Genomic DNA, 23,289 nt, shown 5'->3' with positions numbered 1-23,289 from the left:
GGAAAATAATAATAATAAATGTAGCTGCAAGTAGTGATGACTAGGGTTCAAGCAACTAAGAAATTGAAGCTCATGAGGAAAAAGACATTAGGAACATGCCCACCGAGTATCGTTCCGATCGGCCTCCGTTAACCTTGTGTAATAGGTGCTCCAAATTCATAGGCTGATGGCGGACATGTTTTTTGAGATAAGTGAATGCCCTTATATAACCTAGTGACATATTGGATAAGGACACTGCACACCAATTTTCAGGTCGATTAGACTAATGGTTGCGTAGTCATAGCAGTATATATGTTTTTTATAGCGCCACCAAGTAGTCAAGCACAGCAATTTTTTACATTTGTTCACCATTTGTGACGGTAAAATGATTAATATTCACTGTCCATGGAACATTTCTGCACTGGTTTGGTTCTTATTGCGCAAAAAACTAGGACTAGTTTGCAAAAGTAGGTTTTGGACATAAGTAAATTTTGACTCCATAGAGCAAATCTGTAATAGGCATTTTCTTTGTTTTGACCCAAGGATTGCAAGGATGTAACTTTTAAGTGCACGACAAACCGTGTACGAGTAATGGTTAAAAAAATTCGTAAATCTTTTTGGAATGGAGCGTCCCCCTTTGGCCAATTGGGTTAATACTTTGTCAGCCTCTCCCCAAATTAAGCTCTACCATCTGGCCAAGTTTCAAGTCTCTTGGCCTTACAGTTTGTTCTGCACAATCAGTTTTAGGGTGGAGTTATAATAGAAATCCCTAAAAGCGATTTCTAAAAGCGACTGCAGTATAAACTTAACCCACCAATAATATTTATTTATGTATTACCCTTTTATTTTACTAGAAACATTCATTGAGATTTTTTTTCTCTTTACAATAAAGACATGGTAAAAGTGGCAGACATGTAAAACATTAATGTACACATACCATACACAGCACTTATTTAGCACTGGAGGTAGCAAAGATGAAGATGTTGAGGTTTTCGTTGGAAGTGATGAGGATGGACAGGATTAGAAATTAATTTATTAGAGGGACAGCGCATGTAGGACGTTTTGAAGACAAGGTGAGGGAGGCGAGTTTGAGATGGTTTGGACATGTGCAGAGGAGGGACATGGGTTATATTGGTAGGAGAATGCTGAGGATGGAGCCACCAGGAAGGAGGAAAAGAGGAAGACCAAGGAGGAGGTTTATGGATGTGGTGAGGAGGAAATGCAGGTGTTTGGGTTGAAAGAGGAAGATGTAGAGGACAGGGGGTATGGAGATTTTTTTTATATTCATAATTAGAGTTTTCTTCTCCAGGTCATTGAATACATCTTATGTTTCAGCCTGTTACATTACAAAACACCACATAAGTTAAACGACATGCAAAAATCCTCCAATCAGCTCAGTAAGGTCATTAGGACATGTTTACAACAGCTGTCTCACTCTGTATGGAACTGTGTGTTACTATGGTTACAGTTGTTTGAAAGGCAGCGCTTTTAGTTAAAACAGTGATAAAAGTGACCATTGAACACACAAGTACTTCCGGTCAGGTTAATCACTGTTCTAAATTAATGAGCCGAACAACTGGAACCATAGTAACATGCAGTCACAGTTGTATACAGAGTGAGACCGCCAATCAGAATCAAGCATTGACACAGACCATGGTTTAAAGCCAAAGCCACTTGTTTCACCAAACATATTGGCTGAATTGTGATATGGCATATATCAATAGCTATAGTTAGAATTATGAAAACAGAAGTCTGGACATCAGTAGTTAAGTGTCACGAACCTCCATTTCTCAAATTTGACATGAAAACAGCAATAATCCTGATAACAACCATTTCCCTGTGGGATCAATGAGGTATTTTGATTCTGATAATGCATTGGCAGAATGTAGTCTTCTGAGTGCATTATATATTATATATTAATATATAAATATTATATTGCAATACTGTTAAATATATGTCCTTTAAAAAAATTCTGCAAGGGGTTGAAAGAGCCAAAAAGTTTACAAGATCTATAGAAATCTATAAAAACACTAAAAAACCAGATGTAAATCAAAATATTTAATAAAAAAATGCTTTTAAATGACACTAAATCAGTTAGAGCAGGATTGTATGTATAACCTAATATGTATTATTATTAAAGATTATTGTTTAAAGATTTATGATCACACTCTTGATGTCACCCAAATGAGGATGGGTTCCCCTTTTGAGTCTGGTTCCTCTCAAGGTTTCTTCCTCATTACATCTAAGGGAGTTTTTCCTTGCCACAGTTGCCACGGCACACACACACACATCAGGGATAAATACACACCATTCACCTTAACTGTTAATTTCTGTAAAGCTGCTTTTAAACAATGTCTGTTGTGAAAAGCGCTATAGAAATAAACTTGACTTGACTTATTATTAAATTAAATAAAAGTATTATAACTACTGTTTATAGTGACATTATAGTCCTATATCTTTAGTGTGTGGACCTCCATTTCGAACCTTGTGATGGTCTTAGGTTACTCTTACCCATTTTCCTATACACACACACACACACACACACACACACACACACACACACACACACACACACACACACACATATACACACACTCACAAACAAATATCAACAATGCTACCTCTGCATATTTTGTACACACACAAACCTTTTCAATAGGAAACGCAACAGGGACCCAGGGAACTCTGCAGAACTTTCTATGATGTTACATTGCACATTACACCCTTTATCGCGTACACACTTCTGTGTCTTGCATTTGCATTATCATCATATTTGTAATTTGTAAACTTTCTTCTTCCCATATGTTTTTAATTTATGTCAAAGGCTGCTTGGAGGTTTATAGAGTAAGAATTTAATTGTGCAATGTAACACGTTTGTTAATTTATTCATTTGTTTATTTATTTATAAATTTTTTATTCCTTGATTTATTTATTTTTTATTAAAAAGCATCCTTATGCTGAGAATTAACACACAGATGACAGGTGATTTTTTTCCATAATATTAAAGTCAAGTGTTATTTGAATTAATAACAATTACTTACAACTGACAAATATATTCACACAAAAAAAGCACACTGATTGTCTTTTATATGTAGTGTGTCCAGAATAGTGCCCAGGGTTTTTTCTTTTTTTTTTAGGTGAGGGTTCATACATGATGTACTACATTACATGTATTTGAAGAGGATGTTCATATACTCATTCATAACTCTTAGTCTTTAATATGCATTTAATTAGTTATATATTATTATTATCTCCTATTGTTAGTTTCCAGACACCCTAAACATTGCAGTGGGCCGCATGCTGTAGCTTTTTACTTGTCTCTATGTCTAATAATTCATTCATTCATTCATTCATTTTCTCCCGCTTATCCGTAATTCGGGTCAGGGGGCAGCAGTCTAAGCAGGCCCCCGCCTTCGACCGCTGCCCAATCCTCACAGCACCGTCCCTTACGGTCCCCCCTGCAGGTGGTGAGCCCACGGGAAGGCAGCCCCACGTCAGCATAGAGGGTTAAGGGCCTTGCTCAAGGGCCCAAGAGTGGCAGCTTGGCGATACCGGGGCTTAAACCCCAGACCTTCCGATCGGCAACCCAGCGTCTTAACCGCTGGAGCCACCACTCCCCCCGACTGGCTAATAAATACATATGTATTATATACATGTGAGAAATAAAGACTGAGACTCATAAAACAGTTGCATCTTTTCAAATGGCTTTTCATGCAAAATCACATGGTGTCAGCCAATTCATAGCAAACATCACAACCTTCAAAGATTACTGCTGTGAACTCCCAGACCAGCCCCACACACACACACACACACACACACACACACACACACCCCTCTGTTTAGCGGCTCTAAGCGGCTGATTGAACACAGGTGTGCTTAATTACTCACACACCCACACTCGCACAGTTAAAGAACCCTGCTCACAAAATCACTGAGAGGTAATACACTATTTGGCCTGTTCCAGTGACTAATATTTCATGATTGATGTCTTGTTGTCAACTTGTTTTTTGCCTCTGGTTTTTCTATCTGTTTTGCAGATTATGTTTACTTCTGCCTGCTTAAAAATAAATTTTTGCCAATTTTTTTGTATTTTAGTGCTTGAAATTAATTCGACTGTCTGTTTTAAAATCTGCACTTGCACCCCTATCCGTGCCTTATATCGTGCCTACAGGGCTGCTCAGATCTCTTGGATCTAACACAAACTGCTCTCTTTCACATAAGCTTACAGATGCCTGTAATAGGCTAGAGCAACTCTGATTGCTAGAGAAGAAATGTCAGATTTCCCACCCACAGATCAGGAGCAATTATGCAGTCTGTGGTATGTGGAGTGCTGGATTTCAAATCGTAATTTCATGCTAATAAGCTTTACCGCTGCCTATGAGCTCGCATATGTCTGTGATGGGCTAGTATTACTCTGATTGGTAGAGAACAATCCCATATTTCCCACCCAGACATCAGGGGCAATTATGTTGTCTATGTGCATGTGTAGTAGTGAATTTGAATGTGCAGTTTCCTGGCAGTAAGCTTTAGTGTTGTGCCACTCAGAATTTCTGTATTTTCTACAAAAAAACTAAATTGTGTAGCAGTTAATCAAATCTGATTAGTGTGATTATTCTAATCTGGTGTTTTCTGTGTCTCTTTATCATGCTGTGGAGTTTATATAATATTTCAGCTTTTCCTCCGCCAGCAGTCGCTTGACTTCACACATATTCTTTAGAGAGATAATTAGTCTAAGAGTCTAGGAACGATCTATTGTTGAGAATGCTCTAATATTGAAGGTGCACTTGTCTTTACTGTCCTTTAATCCTCTGACTGTAATACATAAAACCTTCCTTGTTCCAGAGGAGGCAAAAGTACACACATCCTTCACTTGAGTAGAAGTACAAAAACTAATGTTTTAAAAGTTGAAGCACTGACTATACTTTTTTACTCAAGTGAAAGTAAAGAGGTTTGGGCTCTGACATGTACTTAAGTAAAAAGTAGCCATTACTACTACCTGTTTTAGTGTAACGCTGGTAACTGGACCTTACGTCATATCAATATTACGGCTGTCAATCGAATAAAATATTTAATCCCGAATCATTGCATGATTGTCATTAATTAACTCACAATTAATTGCAACATAATCACACAATTTTATCAGTTCTAAATGTACCTTAAATTAATACTTTTCATGTTTATAATACATTAATCAACATGGACATGGCTAAATATTGATGCTTTATGCAAATGTATGCTTATTATTAGTGAAACCAGACTCAACATAGAGCATGAAGACCAAATATTCTTGTAAATGTTTTAAAGTGATTATGGTGTTTAAAATTACGTAAATCATCGGTTAATGAGGTGATTCCAGAGAAACTTTACCCCTTCTAACGTCCATACAGATTACATAATTAGAAAATATTGGTTTTAAAAATACAACAAAAAGAAACATTTTTCATTGATATTTCGAGCTTTCTATTCATATATTTATTATGTCTGGTATGAGGTAAATATTTACTGAGATTCAGGTTGTTTTATTTATGTGTCTGTGAAGAGAGATGACTGAGACAAAGACAGCACAGAGTGCTCCCTGTCTATTTTTTTTATTTTACAGCATTGTGTTGTTATTATGAGTGTATACAAATGAACCCTTTACAGATTTGAATGATGTATTGTTCTTATCTGCATGATAAAAAAAAGTAATTTAAGTTTGTTTTGGCACTATTAGGAAAAAAATGACACAAAATGTAAAAAAAAAAAGTAGATTTTGTGCATCATGGATGATTTTGGTGCTGATTTGAGACATTGGCACATCAGTAAAACAAATGTTTAGTGATTAAAAATACGGTTTTAGATGGAGTTGATTATTTCTGTAAAGAAGATGTTGTGAATAAATGTGTGGTTTATTAAAGGTTTTAATTTATTATTAGCATGTTAATTTTGACAGTCCTAATTAATATATTAATACAAAGCAAATTTTCATTTTCTTACCTAATGTATACAGCTGAACATCCACCATATAGAACACTAGCAGAGAAAGGATGTTGATGATCAGGTGCTCAGGAATGTCTCTGTTCTCAGTCATGTTCACATCGCTGACTCCCTCTGTCTCATTCACATTAACGTCATACTTTTTGTTGCCTTCTGTCTTGATCATTGTTAGCTTCGTAAACTAGCCTATGTCTGTGCTGTGTGAGAGCCAGGAAATAATACACCAGTGGTAGATTGAAAAAGCTGCGCAGCGACAGGAAAAATGTTGATGGGAAAATAATGCGCAATGAGAAGAAAAAATAATGACATTTCACCAAATAGATTGAAACTAACGTAACGAGTCTGTTTTGAAAATGTAAGAAGTAGAAAGTACAGATATTTGTGTAAAAATGTAATGAGTGAAAGTAAAAAGTTAAAAAATAAAAAATAGCGAAGTAAAGTACTGATACCAGAAAAATCTACTTAAGTACATTAACAAAGTATTTGTACTTCATTATTTTCCACCTTTGCCTTGTTCTCACTCATTCATTACTCTGCTATTTTCTTTCAATCTCAATGGACTGGAAAATGAATGATCCCTCTCTGGTGATTATACAACCCCTCCTTAATCCTTGTCATATTTTGTTTAGCACTTAATTACTCTTTTAATTATATCATTAGTTTCATTAGTTGACACATATTCAGTTTCTTCTTTTATGTTCGGAAGCTTAGTCTGCTACAGCAGTGAAAGCAAAGTACTTGTTTATAGCTCTGAGCCCAGATGGCCAAGTCACTCTGTTTCTTACATGTTAGTGTCTGAATGTTCTTTATCAGTTTTTTCAATGCCAAAAACTTGTATGTTTTACAAATGGCAGTGAATGTACATATACTTAAAAAAAAAAAAAAAAAGAGTAAAGATGCAGAACAGTGTGTGTGTGTGTGTGTGTGTGTGTGTGTGTGTGTGTGTGTGTGTGTGTGTGTGTGTGTGTGTGTGTGTGTGTATGTATGATTGTACCACCTTCTCTCAGGGTCAGAGGTAAGTATACTTTAAGGCTCTTCTCTGTTCTGGCACCAAGGTAGTGGAATGAACTTCCCTTAGATGTCTGAACAGTGACAGGTGAAGACCTACCTCTTCCTGAAACATTAAAACTAACACTTTCCAAGTTTGTTTGTTAAAAAAAAAAAATAATAATAAATAAATAAATAAATAAATAAATAAATAAATAAATAAATAAATAAGTAGGCTGATTTGTCTTAAGTTTGTTAACTAGTGTAGATTTATTTATTGATAGAGACTCATAACACTTTTGTACATGGCTCTGGACAAGGGAGTCTGCAAATGAAAATTTTATGTATTTAATGTAATGTAAATGTATGTGTGTATATGTATATACACACATACAAAACCCAAACCCGTTCCAGAATGGTAATGCCCCTGTGCACAAAGTGAGCTCCTTGAAGATATGATTTACATGCTTTGGAGAGGAAGATCTTGAGGGACCTTCTATAGACCTTTGATCTCATCCCTCCTGAACACCTTTGGGATGAATGTGAATGTTGACTGCACCCCAGGTATCCTTACCTCATCTACATCAGTACCAGCCTTTCATTATACCCTTCCGGCTGTTGAACACAAATATCAATAAGCACACTACAAAATCTAGTGGAACATCTTTCCAGAAGAGTGGAAAGAATTATATGAGCAAATTACTAATAAATGTGGAATGCAATGCTCATATATGCTCATCATATATCACCTCCACAAGGCTGGAAAGGGCTATGGGGAAATTGCCAAGCAGCTTGGTGAAAACACGTCCACTGTTGGAGCAATCATTAGAAAATGGAAGAAGCTAAACATAACTGTCAATCTCCCTCGGACTGGGGCTCCATGCAAGATCTCACCTCGTGGGGTCTCAATGATCCTAAGGAAGGTGAGAAATCAGCCCAGAACTACACGGGAGGAGCTGGTCAATGACCTGAAAAGAACTGGGACCACCGTTTCCGAGGTTACTCTTGGTAATACACTAAGACATCATGGTTTGAAATCATGCATGGCACGGAAGGTTCCCCTGCTTAAACCAGCACATGTCCAGGCACGTCTTAAGTTTGCCAATGACCATTTGGATGATCCAAAGGAGTCTTCATGAGGATAAAGTCATGTGGTCAGATGAGACCAAAATAGAACTTTTGGGTCATAATTCCACTAAACGTGTTTGGAGGAAGAAGAATGATGAGTACCATCCCAAGAACACCATCCCTACTGTGAAGCATGGGGGTGGTAGCATCATGCTTTGGGGGTGTTTTTCTGCACATGGGACAAGGCGACTGCACTGTATTAAGGAGGTTGTTTCCCAAAATCTTGCAATACATGGCCCCGGTCCCATGTATTGCGAGATTTTGGGGAACAACCTCCTTTCCTCAGTTAGAGCATTGAAGATGGGTCGAGGCTGGGTCTTCCAACATGACAATGACCCGAAGCACACAGCCAGGGTAACCAAGGAGTGGCTCTGTAAGAAGCATATCAAGGTTCTGGCATGGCCTAGCCAGTCTCCAGACCTAAACCCAATAGAGAATCTTTGGAGGGAGCTCAAACTCCGTGTTTCTCAGCGACAGGCCAGAAACCTGACTGATCTAGAGAAGATCTGTGTGGAGGAGTTGGCCAAAATCCCTCCTGCAGTGTGTGCAAACCTGGTGAAAAACTACAGGAAACATTTGACCTCTGTAATTGCAAACAAAGGCTACTGTACCAAATATCAACATTGACTTTCTCAGGTGTTCAAATACTTATTTGCAGCTGTATCATACAAATAAATAGTTAAAAAATGATACATTGTGATTTCTGGATTTTTTTTTTTTTTAGATTATGTCTCTCACAGTGGACATGCACCTACGATGACAATTTCAGACCCCTCCATGATTTCTAAGTGGGAGAACTTGCAAAATAGCAGGGTGTTCAAATACTTATTTTCCTCACTGTATATATGACAGACACCCTTATACAGAGAGACTAAAATGTATTTCATTCATAAAACTGGGGGATTGACGACCTTGCTCAGGGTGCTTTGAGTGGCAGGTTGGTGTGGCTGAGAAATGCACTCATGACCTCCAGATCCAAACACCAATACCACTAAGCTACCACCTTTATATATATATATATATATATATATATATATATATATATATATATATATATATATATATATATATATATATATATATATAAAATACGAATGAATGAGGGGGTCAGGGCATCTTCAAAATGGTGGTGCATTGATTAGTACCTACCAAAAAAGGTCAAAGAAAGGACAACCAGTTAACTGCTCAAAAGGTCATGGGTGCCCTAAGTTTATTGATGTATATAGGAAATGAATGCAAATCTGTCTGGTCCGACCCCACAGAACAGCTACTAAAGCAAAGCTTTCAGCAGGGAACAGTATTGGTAAACTTTGTCTATTTCATCCATTGATAAAAATGATTCAATAATGAATGATTGTAGTATTATAAGTAAATATTGTATCACTGTGACTGGATAACATGTGCCAAAAATGATTACTGAATAATAAGTCTGTATTTGCAAAAGTTTGGTTTATATTTTGTATCTAATTAATCAGATAAAACCTGAATTGAAGCTAATTTGTTATATTTTCCTATAAATATCAGGTGTTTGGAATTTTAAATAATAAACCTGAATCTGAATGCACCACCATGAAGCTGATTATCCTGAACAACAGGCTTCTTTACCCTCCATTTCCCACCAGGAGGAAATGTAATTTAAATGACAAACTCTCACAGATTTAAATGCAGCTATGTCGTCTGATGTACATTTTGATCGAATGGAATTGAAAAGAAATATCTTAATCTATGTACAACATACACAACAAGGACAAAAGTTTGTGGACAACCTAGCATAAGATTCATATGGGCTTTTTGAGCAAACCATTCCCCATTTGCTCTTATAATAACCTCCACTCTTTACTCACAAGAGTGTTAGAAAATTCAGGTACTGATGAAGGTGAAGTGGGGAGACATTGGGTGTAGTCAGCATTCCATTTCGTCCCAAAGGTCAACTCATCCTCTGCCATTGTGTGCCTCCAATTTTGTTGCTTACAATTTATGGAATAACCACGAATGGCTGAAATGTGAGGTGTCCCAATAAATCTTGTCCATATATTTTGTAAAATATTCTCTGCAAACATTTATTGTCACTGCCACAAACCCATTCATCATCGTCATTATCCCTTCTGTGTAGTTGTTCAATGCTTAATGCTTCCTATTAATCACGTGTATAATGATGGTATTATCCTGGCATGCACAATCTTATTTTTAGTCTACTGTGACCCACCAGTCAGGCGAAAATTTAATATAAGTGAAAGATTGCGGTGAGATGAGAGTAAAGAAAAAGGTCATTTTTAAACCGGAGAGGAGAGCAGAGAGCAGGTCATAATTATAGTGCGAGATGATTTCACGATAAATCTGCAAGAATTTCTATAGCTGTTGTAGCTGCAGGACAATCTTATGGACCGCTTTATCATTGAAATATAATTGAATTGAATCTCTGCACTCATTATTTGTCAAATATATAATAATGCCTTTAAATTATAGTATCTGTTTTTTTTTTTTTTTGGAAATTGTAAGACTTTTCACTCACTGACCATTTGAATAGAAACACTTGCACAACATTTAATTGCTCCAATTATCCAAGCCAGTAGTGCAGTAAACACGAATAGAATAGAAAAATATTTAATTGACATGATTGTTGGTGTCAGATGACTATTTCGGATCATTCTGTTCTGGGATTTTTACACTCTCTAGACTTTACACAGAATAATTAGAAAAACAACAGTAGGTGGGTTCAGTTTTTTTACTTCCTTGTAGATGAGATTGTCAAAGAATGTCCAAAGACTGGTTTGAGCAGACAGTAAAGATACTTAAACTCAAATAATTACTCTTTACAGACATTGAGGTTGAAAAAGCACCTTAGAATCCATACCAAACCCGTATAACCAAAGACCACACAAGGTGTTCACAAAAGTGCAAATTGCTTATTGTTTTGTTGGTTTTAACACCATCTTTTTAAAAAATACAAAGACTGTTGGAGGTGAAAATTCCACATCAGCAGTATAATGAAATATTTAAACGTGTACAACTTTCTACCATAAACCATACCATGAATTCACAAAGATCAATAAATTTCCTCTTATATTTGTTGAAAATGGTACATTTCAGTGGTTTGAGCATTCATTTTTTTTTAGTCTTTGGTACCTTTTCATACTTCAGGTCCACCATTTTGAGGTGAGTTCATACTTATGATTGCTTACCATAAAACATGCCCTGATAATCCACATCATAATAATGTCAACATTTTTCAAAGATGCAGTTTCTCTAAAATTCTTTATTTTAAACTGGTTGTGGTGTCATTAAGCACTGTAGTAAACCTGTACTAACTGTATATTTTATGTTATCTGAATATACCCTCACAGTCCATGCATTCCAATCAGCCAGTCATGGGGCACCGTGCAATGCAGATGCTTTGTTCATGTCCCTCTTTTCTAGATTTAATGCAGACACTACCTGAAGCTCTTGACCTGCATCTGCATGATTACAAATTGCACAGCTGCCACATGATTTTCTCAATGACAGATGTTACGAATAAAGTAGACAGGCAGTCAATATAAACCAATTTACGGTTATCATTAAAAACCCACACTTCCCTGTCATATAAAATACTTCATTTATTTGTATGGGAATTCAAGACTTTTGTAGTGCAGTCATACTACCAAAAAAAAACCCAACAGAAACACAAGCATAATTCACAGTAATTATATCATGATAGCAATAATTATAATCATTTTACATGTTAACAAAGCCAAATAAAAGCAACATGCAATAGATTCTAAAATTTTTTTTACTTTTTCAGTATGAACAGCAAAAGGCAAAACACAAAACATTTCTAAATACACAAGTTTGTTCAAAAAATGTAATTTTTTTTTTTTTCTTTTTCCTCATCATAGCGTGTGGGTGTCATTTACATTTTCTCCTCATTTGAAGGGCAGACTATTGGTACAGTCTCCTGATTCTTCTGAGTTCTTATACAATTATTAGCATAATTTAGCATATATTATTATTATTTTTATTATCAGGGCAGGTTGATAAGTAGAAGCACTGCAGACATCATAAAACCACACACATTATTCCAAAACAACAAGACAGCACTATAAACAGTATTATGAACAATGAATACTGAATAGGTGCATACATAAAAGCGAATTATGGGAATACAATTAATTGTAAATGTTTCTACACTCTCAGATAGAAATGCCACCAAATACAGTGTTCCAATAAAACAGATAGTGTGTTCTAAATAAATACAAATATGAAATGCACAATGTATATATGTTTTTTCCTTGTAAAAAGCTTGTCAGAGGACTTCACAAGGCATTTGAATGAGACCCAGTACTCAGTAGAATCCTGCTAAGAAGTTTAACTTTCATGTAGCCACTGGTAAATTGTCACATATGAGGCTTGAGGTTATTAACAATGAATCAATTTGTTAGAATGTATCATGGGCAAGTAGAAACATTTTTTTTTAAGTATAAACACCAATAATGATGTGAAGAGAAGTTTGGGGTTTTCTGGCAGTTTATGAGAAAAATCTATGAGATAATGATTGAAGTGTTTCTGATGGCATCAAGATAGGTTTCATATTTCATGAAAAATAAATAAAATACAAAAAACAAATTAAGCAACATATGAATTAAATCAAACACCATACAGTTTTAGGCAACATCCACTTTGTGTTTAAATCAGAATACAAATACAGAGACAAATACTTAGAACAGTAAAAATATACTAATACAGACAGCAGCCTTGTGCTACACACTTCCTCTCAAAAAAACCATACTAAACTGCTCCATCTTTTGTACAATTCGCGTGTCTGTTACTTGGAATAATATAGAATAATGTGCACTTTTAAATCTTCTCAAACGTATACTGCATTCATTTTTGCATATAATAGAAACCATTAAAGCACTAATGAAGGACCCTTGATGGTACTACTCCAGCCAAAACAAAAAACAAAATGTACAATATTCATCATTTGAGATGAAAACTCATCCTGATGTTATTTTAAACCCTGTACAAGACCCCAGTGGTTTGGGGAAATCTTTTAATTCTCCTTTGGCAACTTTTTGTACATCAGGTCTGCTGTTTTACTCACGGTTGCTTACCATAAAACATGTCCTGATTCTTCACATCATATTAATGTCATCATTTTCCAAAAATGCAGTTTCACTTACATTTTTCATATTAAGTGGTTCATGTGTTCAGTAAACATGCATTGACAGTATATATGATGTGATACAAATATACATTCACAGTCCATTAATTAGGAACATCTGTACATCTGGACAATCATGAGGTTTTCCAGTGACCCAATCATGTATCATGCTGCAATGCAGATACATATCAAGAGCTTCAGTATTATTTTTATGTCCATACATCAGAATACAGAGAGGTTGTATGATGATTGTTTAGGATAGCATTCTATGAAGTCTACAGACCACAAAACATCCACTTAGCAGCAGGGTTTGTGAGGAAAAATGCTGATTAAAGAAGAATAGAAAGGCTTGTTTGGACTCACAAGAATATTAAAGTGACTCATAACCACACTTTATAACTGTGATGTGCAAAAAAGAATCTCCTTATCTACTTGCTTAGCTTATTAAACATCATATTTACATGAATGAGCATGTGTATATGAGTGTATAATCAGTGTACTATACATCTTTTATACGTAAGTGTCGCTTGTAAAAGATCCCTGATTACATATCACAGCTCCAGAACCTTCTAACTAGGTGTCAGCTCTTCTCTTAGATTATTTGGCACTTCTGTCAGATCATCGATCTCTGTGGAAAAATGTGGTCTGTGCTTTCGATCATGGATGTTTCTTTAGCAGTACTGTAGGTCAGGGCCACGCTGTAGGCTGTCTGCTTTGCCTGCGCCTTCGAACTGCATCGGCAGAGCCTCTTAAATGAGGCGCGGAATTTCTGTGACATGGCGTTGTAGATAACAGGATTGATGGCGCTGTTTAGGTACACGCAGGTGCGGCAGAAAAGCAGGAACCAGGGGTCCAGGTAAGCCTCATGGAGGAAGGAGTTAACCACGACAAGGGTGCGGTAAGGCATCCAGAGCACTGCGAACAGAACCACCACCACTGCCAACATCTTTATCACCTGGCACAGGGGGGAAAATCACATGAGTGCATTTTAGCCTGCAAATGAAAGTTACAGCCGCTTTGTATTCTAAAGAAACCCTCTCGAATCTGTTCCGACACAGAGAGTTTGAACCTTTTGTTATATGTGATTGTATTGAGTAAACTGAGTGTATAGCCTATGGATCAATACCAAAGATCTGTAAAGGCTGTAATTTTTGTTTTTAATTTTTGTATGTTGTAACAGTGCTTTTTTTTGTACCAGAATTCTATTAAAAATGATTCTCCACTATAAACCCTGTTCTATAATACTCTTTATCATATACAACAATTATCAGTGATTAACCTACAATGTTGCATATCACAGACTATATACTTCATGCATGCATACACTATATGGACAAAAGTATTGGGACACCTGAGTCTTCCCAAACTGTAACCACAAAGTTGGAGGTGTGCAATTGTATAGGATGTCTTTAAAAGGGGCAGCATTACATTCCCCACCATTTACTTGAACTCGAAAACCTAAACCTGTTCCAGCATGACAATACCACAGCTCCATGAAGATATACTTTACATGGGTTAGAGTGGAAGATCTTCAGTTGCCCGATCAACATCTTTAGGATGAATTGAAATGCTGACTACACCCAAGACCTCCTTACCCTACATAAGTACCAGACTTTACTAACACCCTTGTTGCTGAATGAGCACAAATCTTCACAAACACACTCCAAAATCTAGTGGAACATCTTTCCAGAAGAGTTGAGCTTAATACTGTATTTCAGCAAATAGGGACTAAACGTGAAAAGCGATGTTTATAAAGCACATACCAGTCTTATGGTCAGGTGTCTGTTAAATGAATGAACATATATATTCACTTTGTCTTTCAATCATATATTCAAGTCATCTGTAAAAGTTTCTACAGTGTATAAAAGATGGATTTTAATGTAACAAATGATCTTTGAAAGACTGGAATATTTTGTCTCTGACAGGAAAAGCCTCAGCTCAAACCAGTGAACAAAACAGAACATTTCAGAGTCCTTGGCCTAACCGTTTTGTCCAAGTGTATTTACCTCAGGCTCATGTTTATGCTTCCACTTTACATGATACAGTATATAATACAGTATACATAAATAAATGCTGTATTTTTTTTACCTGTGTTATTCAAATATGATTGATTTATGTCCACATGTAGGCCATGTACTTTATTCTCATATGTGATTTATAAATATGAGTTACATTCATGTGATGTTTACGTCCTGTTTCCATGATGAATTTATTTGCACGTCATGTTTCAATGATGCATTGATATTCGCGTGATGTTTACATGATGAATGTATAATCACCTGAAGGTTACATGGTGCATTTCTAATCACGTGAGCTTTACATGCTTTGCATTTATTTTCACGTGCTGTTTCCACGACGCTTTTTTCACGCCATTGTTTGCATGATACATTTATATTTGTTTACATTTAAACGCAAGTTATTGTTCAACTGCTATTCCACCTGGTTGCATCTATGATTTCTTAAGATATGTTTATTTTCAAGATTACCTTGCACGTGTTGTATACGTGCTTCCATATTTTTCTTTTATTAATTCGAACAAGTCATTACTCTTTACGTGTCTGAATGCATGGTGTTATGAAAATGCATCTTTAGTTGTGATTAGTTTTTGTTCAGTTCGCAAGGCTGATGCACGTGCGTGTGATTTCCCTGATGCACGTGCGTGTGAGACTCACCTGTCTGCGCGAGGCCGCCGTGGTGCTCGAGCACTGGACCGAGTGTTTGATCCCGGAGCCGTAGTGGCCGTTCTTCACCTTCTGTTCCGGCAAAGCGTTCAGGAACAGGATCCTCGCGATCAGTCCGTACAGGACGGTCGCGAGCGCGAGCGGCAGCACAAAAAACACGCTGAAGTCGAAGAAGTAAATGGGTAAGTAAAGTTCCCGGGACACTCTGTAGGCGCAGGTCACGACGGTCACGTCGCCGCGCACGAGTTCCTGCGTGTCACTCAGGTAAAACCACATGACGCAATAGAGCGACGTGAAAAGCCACACGGCCAGGATGATGCGTTTGGCGCGCGCGTACGTGCACAGCGACTGCGCCTTGATGGGGTGGCAGATGGCGATGTACCTCTCCACCGTGAACGCCGTGATGGAGCACGAAGACGCATTGATGCCCAGGTACTGGAAGTAGGTGATGCCGAGACAGCCCGCGTGGCCGAACACCCACGAGCCGTACGCACTGTCTGCGACGCTCGGCAAGCCAGCGGCTGTCAGCACCGTCAGATCCGCCACGGCCAAACTCACCAGGTAGCAGTTCGTCGGTGTGCGCATGTGCTTCGTAGTAAGCACCACCAGGATCACCATCACGTTCCCAATCATTCCCAACACGCATATGATGAAGACCAAAAGAGCACTAAATACTTTGTATTCTAAACTGTGGACCATCCAGGGGCCCAAAGTGTGGTTGGTTAAAGTGAAGTTTTCCATTACTTACGCAAAAAAAAGACATGAAACTAGGACTATCTTCACATCATCTTACATGCAACTTCTAAGTCCAGCTCAGACTTATTTCAGGCGAAGAAAACTTTTCTCTTCTTGTACGCTGAAGTGAAAAAGGTCCCAGTTAAAAGCAAAGAGATTCTTGGTCATGTGCGTGTTTCATCAGAGGAAGGCAGTGAAGAACTGATCTCTCTCTCTCTCTCTCTCTCTCTCTCTCTCTCTCTCTCTCTCTCTTTCTCTCTCACACGCACACACACACACACACACACACACGCGCATGCGGTCATGCACTTGCACTGCTGAATTTTGTCTCCTCATAGACTGGATCATTTATGTGCAACGCTGCACGTTCCAGGACGCACTGTAATTCAAATCAACTAATATATATTTTAAGGAAGTTAATTTCGATTCCTTTGAGCAGCTTCCGGTGCACTGTCAATTCCTTTGCGTCATAAAACTTTTTTTTTTTTAACTTATTGCACCCAGAAGCAAATTATGCGCAATCGATGAAAGCAATCCTTGGGAATGGACCCAAAGTAATCAATATGCTGCCTGAAGCATCGAGCGTCTTTCCTTCTCTTTTTTCTTCCTTCCTTCCTTTTCCTTTTTACCTCTATTTAACTTTAACGATCTCAGTTTAGATTTAGTTTTTTTAGTAATTGAAAAATAAAACGCATAACATTTTTAATATTGGTCATAAACCATTACAAAATAAAATAATAATAACAATGATTATTATGATGATAATAATAATAATAATAATAATAATAATAATAATAATAATAATAATAATAATAATAATGTATGTTATCTGAAACCTGGAAGATCTTCCAAAAAGATTTTTAATAACCAGGGAACTCATCCCTCCTTTATTGTGCAAAATTGATTACTGATTTGCATCTATCTAACAGCACAATGAGACATGTGCACAAAAAAACCTGTCCAATTTATTAGTGGCTACAGTCAGCAAACAGTCTACTAACCAAGAAATTCACATCCCACCTCCCTAAATTGCACCACAAAGCCAAATGTATGTGGACACCTGACATTTGCACATTAGGTACATTTTTGAACATCACATTCCAGATGTATTATCCCCTTTTGTTTGCTTTTTTAACAACCTAATCTAATAAACTTCATTCCTGCTTTGAAGAATTTCTACTAGATATTGCAGTGTGACTAGGAATTTGTGATCAACTAATGTTAAGGAAAAGAAACATTGGTGTGATTGACAGTTGTCTATATAGTAATAACCAGCATAATACTTATGTTATTATCATATGTGCATATGAATATTCTTGTTTCCCAAAATGTTCACAAAAAAGTTATTCAGTAAAAGTAGCCTAGCTATTGGGGGCTGTAGTAGTAATTGTTGACTCTCTGATTATCATGTTATTCCCTATTTCCACCCTTTTCATTGTAGCAACATACTGGCACTGAAGATTACTAGCCCAAGTTTTAAGCACATCATAAATCTTTACCTTATCAATAAGTACTTGGTTTTTAAAAATGTTATAATTGCATCAGTTTTTCCCTTTGTAGGGGCATTTAAAGGTTACTTGTAGATCAATTTAAGGATACATTTTCTTACCACAAAGGGTAAAAGTACATCCCATACTGGAAACTAAAAACCAAACCACTAAATTCTCGAATAACCTTTTATGAAAAGAAAGAAAATAATATGTTTCTAAAGTTTAGATACAGATCTAGATCTGGATAAAGAAAGCATTTTTTGAAGATATATATATATATCATGAAGATATAGGTGGAGTGGGTTGGAGTGGAAGATCTTGAATGGCCTGTTATAGACATACCCTTATTGAACACCTTTGGAATGATTCGGAATGCTGACTGCACACCAGCCTTCTTATTACGCCGCACCCCAGGCATTTTTTACCAAATATTTTGGACAAAAAAAAATTAAAACAGTGATTTTATTTGCAGCCATTGGAGCTGGAGATAATATATAATATAACCTTATAATAGTTATAGGTAGAACATCAACATTTTCTGATCAGATTTTGGTAAAGATTTACAATTATTGATCAAGATGACAATAAAATATGGTCTTGTTTTGTTGTATTTTAAACCAGGGATAGACGAGGATTACTCTAAATTACTACACCCAGTTATATAACCATGAGTATTATGTTCCAAATTTGTGCTTGTTCTTAAAATAAGAGAAATGCTCTTCCCAATTATTGGACTCTGTGCTCCATCTTATAGGATAATAATTAAATTGCTGAATGGCAAACAAAATTTAGGTGTATTTACTATATATTAATAAACCTGACAGAAAAAAAATAGCAATTTGTTATTTATCCTAATTTCCATGAAGCAGCAGTGAGTCCATATTCACATCCTTTACTTTAGAAACTGCATGCCCGGTTGCTTGTATTATTCTTACTGAATAATTCATCCTGTCTGATTAAACATGCATTCCTCAAGGGTTCAGGGATTTTTAGCTTTCTAATAATTAGACATCTACATAAGACCTGAAAGGTTTTTGGGAAAAAAGTTCTCCTTGAGGTTTTTTCTTAGAATGTGGTATTTGGAGAATAATTTGATTTTAACAAGAACTAAAAAAAAAAAGAGTTTTTGACTTTTAGTGGATGAATTTCACAAAAGAGAGGAAGGGTAAATCAGGGTCAAACCAGATGGTTTTGAAACAAACCTGATTGCTTGTTTATTTTTACAACTTACATAATGCATCGTGACATTTGTTTAATTGTGTAAAATATTTTTCCACATACTTTTGCAAAATTTGGCATCTTTTTCACTGTATGTAAAACTGCTTCAGGAGTATAATCCTCTTCAGGGAGAGTGTAGTTATTCTGTTCATGGAGCACTGTAGATGTGAGAAAGGCTCTCCTCCTCACCACCTGTGCTGATGGCACAGAGACAGCTCCTGGTAATTGCTGCATTTGCACCAAATCTCTAGATTTTTAAATGGGATTTTAATGGTGTAATGGTGCTTTGGCCAAAGAGCTCCTTCTCTAACAGTCAATAGTGTAGTTCAGCTGGGGGTATTAGCAGCATTCATTCATTGTTAGTTTTTTAATGGCTAATTGCCATTTTCTTTTTTGCAAGGATTTATGCATAAAGCAACTTCTTATGCAAGGAAACATAAAGCATTAAACATGTCCATGAATATAAATTTTTTAATATTTAAGCTGACAAATAACTTTAGTAATAACCAAGCAACATTTTTAAATAACCAAGTCATAAATATACAGTAGCAATTACACTATATTTTAAGGTATATCCATAAAATGTTTAAAAGTGTTTCAGTTTATTTCTTTGTAAGAACATTTAAAGGGTCCATGTCGACATCGAACTCATTTGAAAGCTAAAAACCAAACCTTTAACTATCCAAATGACCTTTTATTAACCATTGTAAGCTCTATAAGTGTTATTTGTAGAACAAACAGTTGGCTGGAGTGTTAGCTATCACTAAATAGCCTGCCCAGTCACTGCACCTACATCCTATTTAACTTCTCTGAGATTAACTGGATCACAAGTTCAGAAAGAAATATCCAACAAGCAAAAAAAAAACTGTTGGCAATTTTTACAAGAGGCATGGCAAAGTATTTCAGAAGAATGTTTAAGAGAAATGAACTGTCCAGATGTAAAGTTGTTGTTCATGCTGTAAATCTGTTATTCGTGTTATTGTAAATCAAGGGAGGATTTTTTTTGTGTGTGATAAATAATGTTTATCATCTGTACATTTATATATTTGTTTGGTCAAAGAAAAATATTGTACCTTTGCATTACATAATTTGCAACATCCATTTGGAACATTCATGTGTCTCTCAAAAATAATAAAACACTAGGTCAAGGGTCACCAACCTTTTTGAAACTGATTTGCTCAATTTTCCTTTTATTATATGTTATTATTAATAAATGATGATATTCATCTATGTGAAGACACTGATCAAGGCCCACGGGCTACTCATGTGGTCCTTGCGGGCGACGCACCATGTTGGTGACCCCTGCACTAGGTATTTCCAAACTTTTGACAGGCACTTTACCTTAGGTGTATCTCTCTGGGGTAGTAAGTTTTAGGATGCCAAGAATTTCGATCCAGATAACTTTTAAAATCACAGCCAAAAAATGAAAAGTCGGATGCATTTGAAAATGTTTATTCTAGAACTTTAATGCATGCAGTACTTTCGATTTGTTTTGCTTTTGGTGTAGAATGCTAAAACAGAGTGTTTTGATGATTAGAAATCTATTAGATCTAATTCAGGAATATATGAAGCATTAACTATACAAAGAACCCTTAAAGAACCACTGGAAGGCCTTTTTTATAAAAGTGTCATGGATAGACCAGGCGTCAAAAACCAGGAGTAAAACAATGTCTTTTATTTGTCTAAACATACACAGGCAAGAGAGGTGACTGGAGCAAATGGTACACTTAACTGAGTGCTTTCTGCGATGCATAACCAGGCGCACGGAAGCACAGGGAAAAGAGCAGTAGGTAGTCTGGAATGATCTATGGTAGTTACCTGTAGATCGGACGGTGAGTGAAGGGAAATAGGGACCATATAAAGGGGATTGGTAAATGCAGGACAGGTGTGGGTAATCAGACAGGTGTAGGTGATTAGTAGGAGGGAGAGGTTAAGCGAGAGTGTTGAGTGCCGGAGGGAGGCGTGGCTGGTGGTTCGCTGACAAAAGGAGGGAAGTGGTAGCTTAATGGATAAGTTGTTCGGCTTCAATCAAAGGGTCACAAAATTCATATCTAGCACTACCAAGCTGCCACTGTTGGGCAAATTCACTTGTATAATGGAGATAATTGTACAGTTTGTCACTCCAGATAACCCTAGGGCACCCTCTAGACAAATCCTTCAGAATTCTATGCTCATTGCAAGAACTGTTTTCAAAATGCAAAGATCCAGTGACCAAGATCTTTTGAAGAATCATTGCAGAACCATTTTCTATATTGGATTCTATAACAAAGGCTTTCCTTATAAAGCCTGTTTAAAAAACCCATTTATAATTAAAAAAATAATAATACAACCATGAACATTTTCTATGCATTATATCCTAGATCAAGGCTGAATCTAGAACCACAAATTATTTTGAAGAAGTGGAGTCCCCTACAACACAAAAACCCCACAAAGATTCAATACAGAACATTAAATAATACAAAGAGCCAATTAAGCAAGTGTAAGCTATATACAGAGCAGCATTATTTGACTGTTTTGATGTGTAATGATGTACAGTATAAGCAACAAAAAAGTTAATTTAACCAAAAGAAAATGCTTTGCTACCATCTTGTGTTGCAACAGAAAAATGACTTCTCTGAGGAAATTAAAGCATCCTATCAGAAAACAGAATTCAGAAGTACACACAAGTTGTGTGTGCTAATATAGAACAGATAACATACAGTAGGTGGAAATGATTATGCTAATTTCCTCAGCCACACTTACTGTTGTTGATATAAAGCTTCTGTTTACTGCACTGAGCCTAATAGAGCCTAAATGGATCAATTCAGTGCACTGCACATTTTAAAGCAGCATTTATTTGTCCAGAAATCATGTCCAGTAGGTCCAGTCCTTGAAAACCTTGCAGCAAATAGGCGTGTAAGAACAGTTTTCTTCCACTGATATAGATGTAGCTGCCGCTGACTCTGAATATATTATACTTCTGTTCCACTAATGTTCCAGCAGGCAGCCGAGTCATAAACGATATTTACTGTCTAAAGTGGTTCTCCATCATGTAGATTTACAGGCTCTGTGGAAGAACATTTTCAGACACTCTTTATAAAGGAAGGGGAGATAAAGCCCAGTGGCTGTGCATTTATACAAGTCCATTTTGGCTTTTTTCAAGATCCAGTCATAAACAACATGCCCTGTGCTGACCCTTCTCTCTCTACAGCCTGCAACTCCTGAACTGTGTGTGATAATATATGTGCTGTAGCCATTTATGTTTGCTTTGTGCAGGAGATGTCCCCGCATAATCTTTCTTGAAAATTGTTTCCTGTCCATTTAATTTATCTCAAGATGTAATAGAACAGCCAACACCAGGGATGAACCAGACAAAAAAAAGTGAAATGTGACAAGTGGTTTATTAAACATATCAAAACCTATGCTAAGCTAGGCTAAGAGCAAAACAGGAAAACAGAACATGCTACATGTCTAGCTGTCAGAGGACGTGCTGAAAACCAGGGCTTTGCAAAACTAAATGTATTTTATATACTAAAACTATATACTAAACTAAATATTATATATTAATATTTACAAACAGAAAATGTGCTGTGAATATGAAATAAGCTGCAGTTTTAGTAATCAGGAGAGACTGAGCAGGATTTTAACCTGCAAAACATCATGCTTTGTTGAGGTACTGAAGTTTACCCATTTTAGATTACAACATTGTTGATGCATTTATGATTTCTATGGTAACAAAATCCCAGGACTTTTCTAGCTTCTTACAAAAACATGGTTACCAAATAGTTCACCAAACCATTATCACAAAGTTTTATGCTCACAGTCGTGTAGGATGTCTTTGGATGTGCTATCATTTAATTTTCCCTTCACTTGAACTAGGAGACCAAAACCTGTTCCAGCATGACAATGTCCCTGTGCACAAAGCTAGCTTTATGAAAAGATGGTTAACATGAGTTGGAGTGGAAGAACACCTTTG

The 23,289-nt window shown here is 36.5% G+C and overlaps 2 protein-coding genes across 2 annotated transcripts in view; one reads left to right on the top strand and one right to left on the bottom strand.

Annotated features, from left to right (window-relative positions):
- Positions 1 to 20,399, top strand: part of LOC310716403 (antigen WC1.1-like) — a 149,595-nt gene extending 129,196 nt beyond the window's left edge. The window contains exon 11 of the transcript XR_014530566.1: positions 20,371 to 20,399. The gene's annotated coding sequence lies outside the window, so the exon portion shown is untranslated. The remainder of the gene's footprint in view (positions 1 to 20,370) is intronic.
- Positions 13,657 to 16,763, bottom strand: trhrb (thyrotropin-releasing hormone receptor b). Its single transcript, XM_083523247.1, is given in 3 exon segments — positions 13,657 to 13,851; positions 13,854 to 14,165; positions 15,883 to 16,763. Coding segments are annotated over 3 exon segments (1,134 nt in total). The 5' UTR covers positions 16,633 to 16,763; the 3' UTR covers positions 13,657 to 13,779.
- Positions 20,400 to 23,289: the final 2,890 nt, after the last annotated feature.

The sequence above is a fragment of the Silurus aristotelis genome (genome assembly GCF_946808225.1).
Source record: "Silurus aristotelis genome assembly, chromosome: 21".
NCBI lineage: Eukaryota > Metazoa > Chordata > Actinopteri > Siluriformes > Siluridae > Silurus > Silurus aristotelis.
Note: the sequence above shows the minus strand (reverse complement) of the source record. Positions and strands in the feature narration are given on the sequence as shown.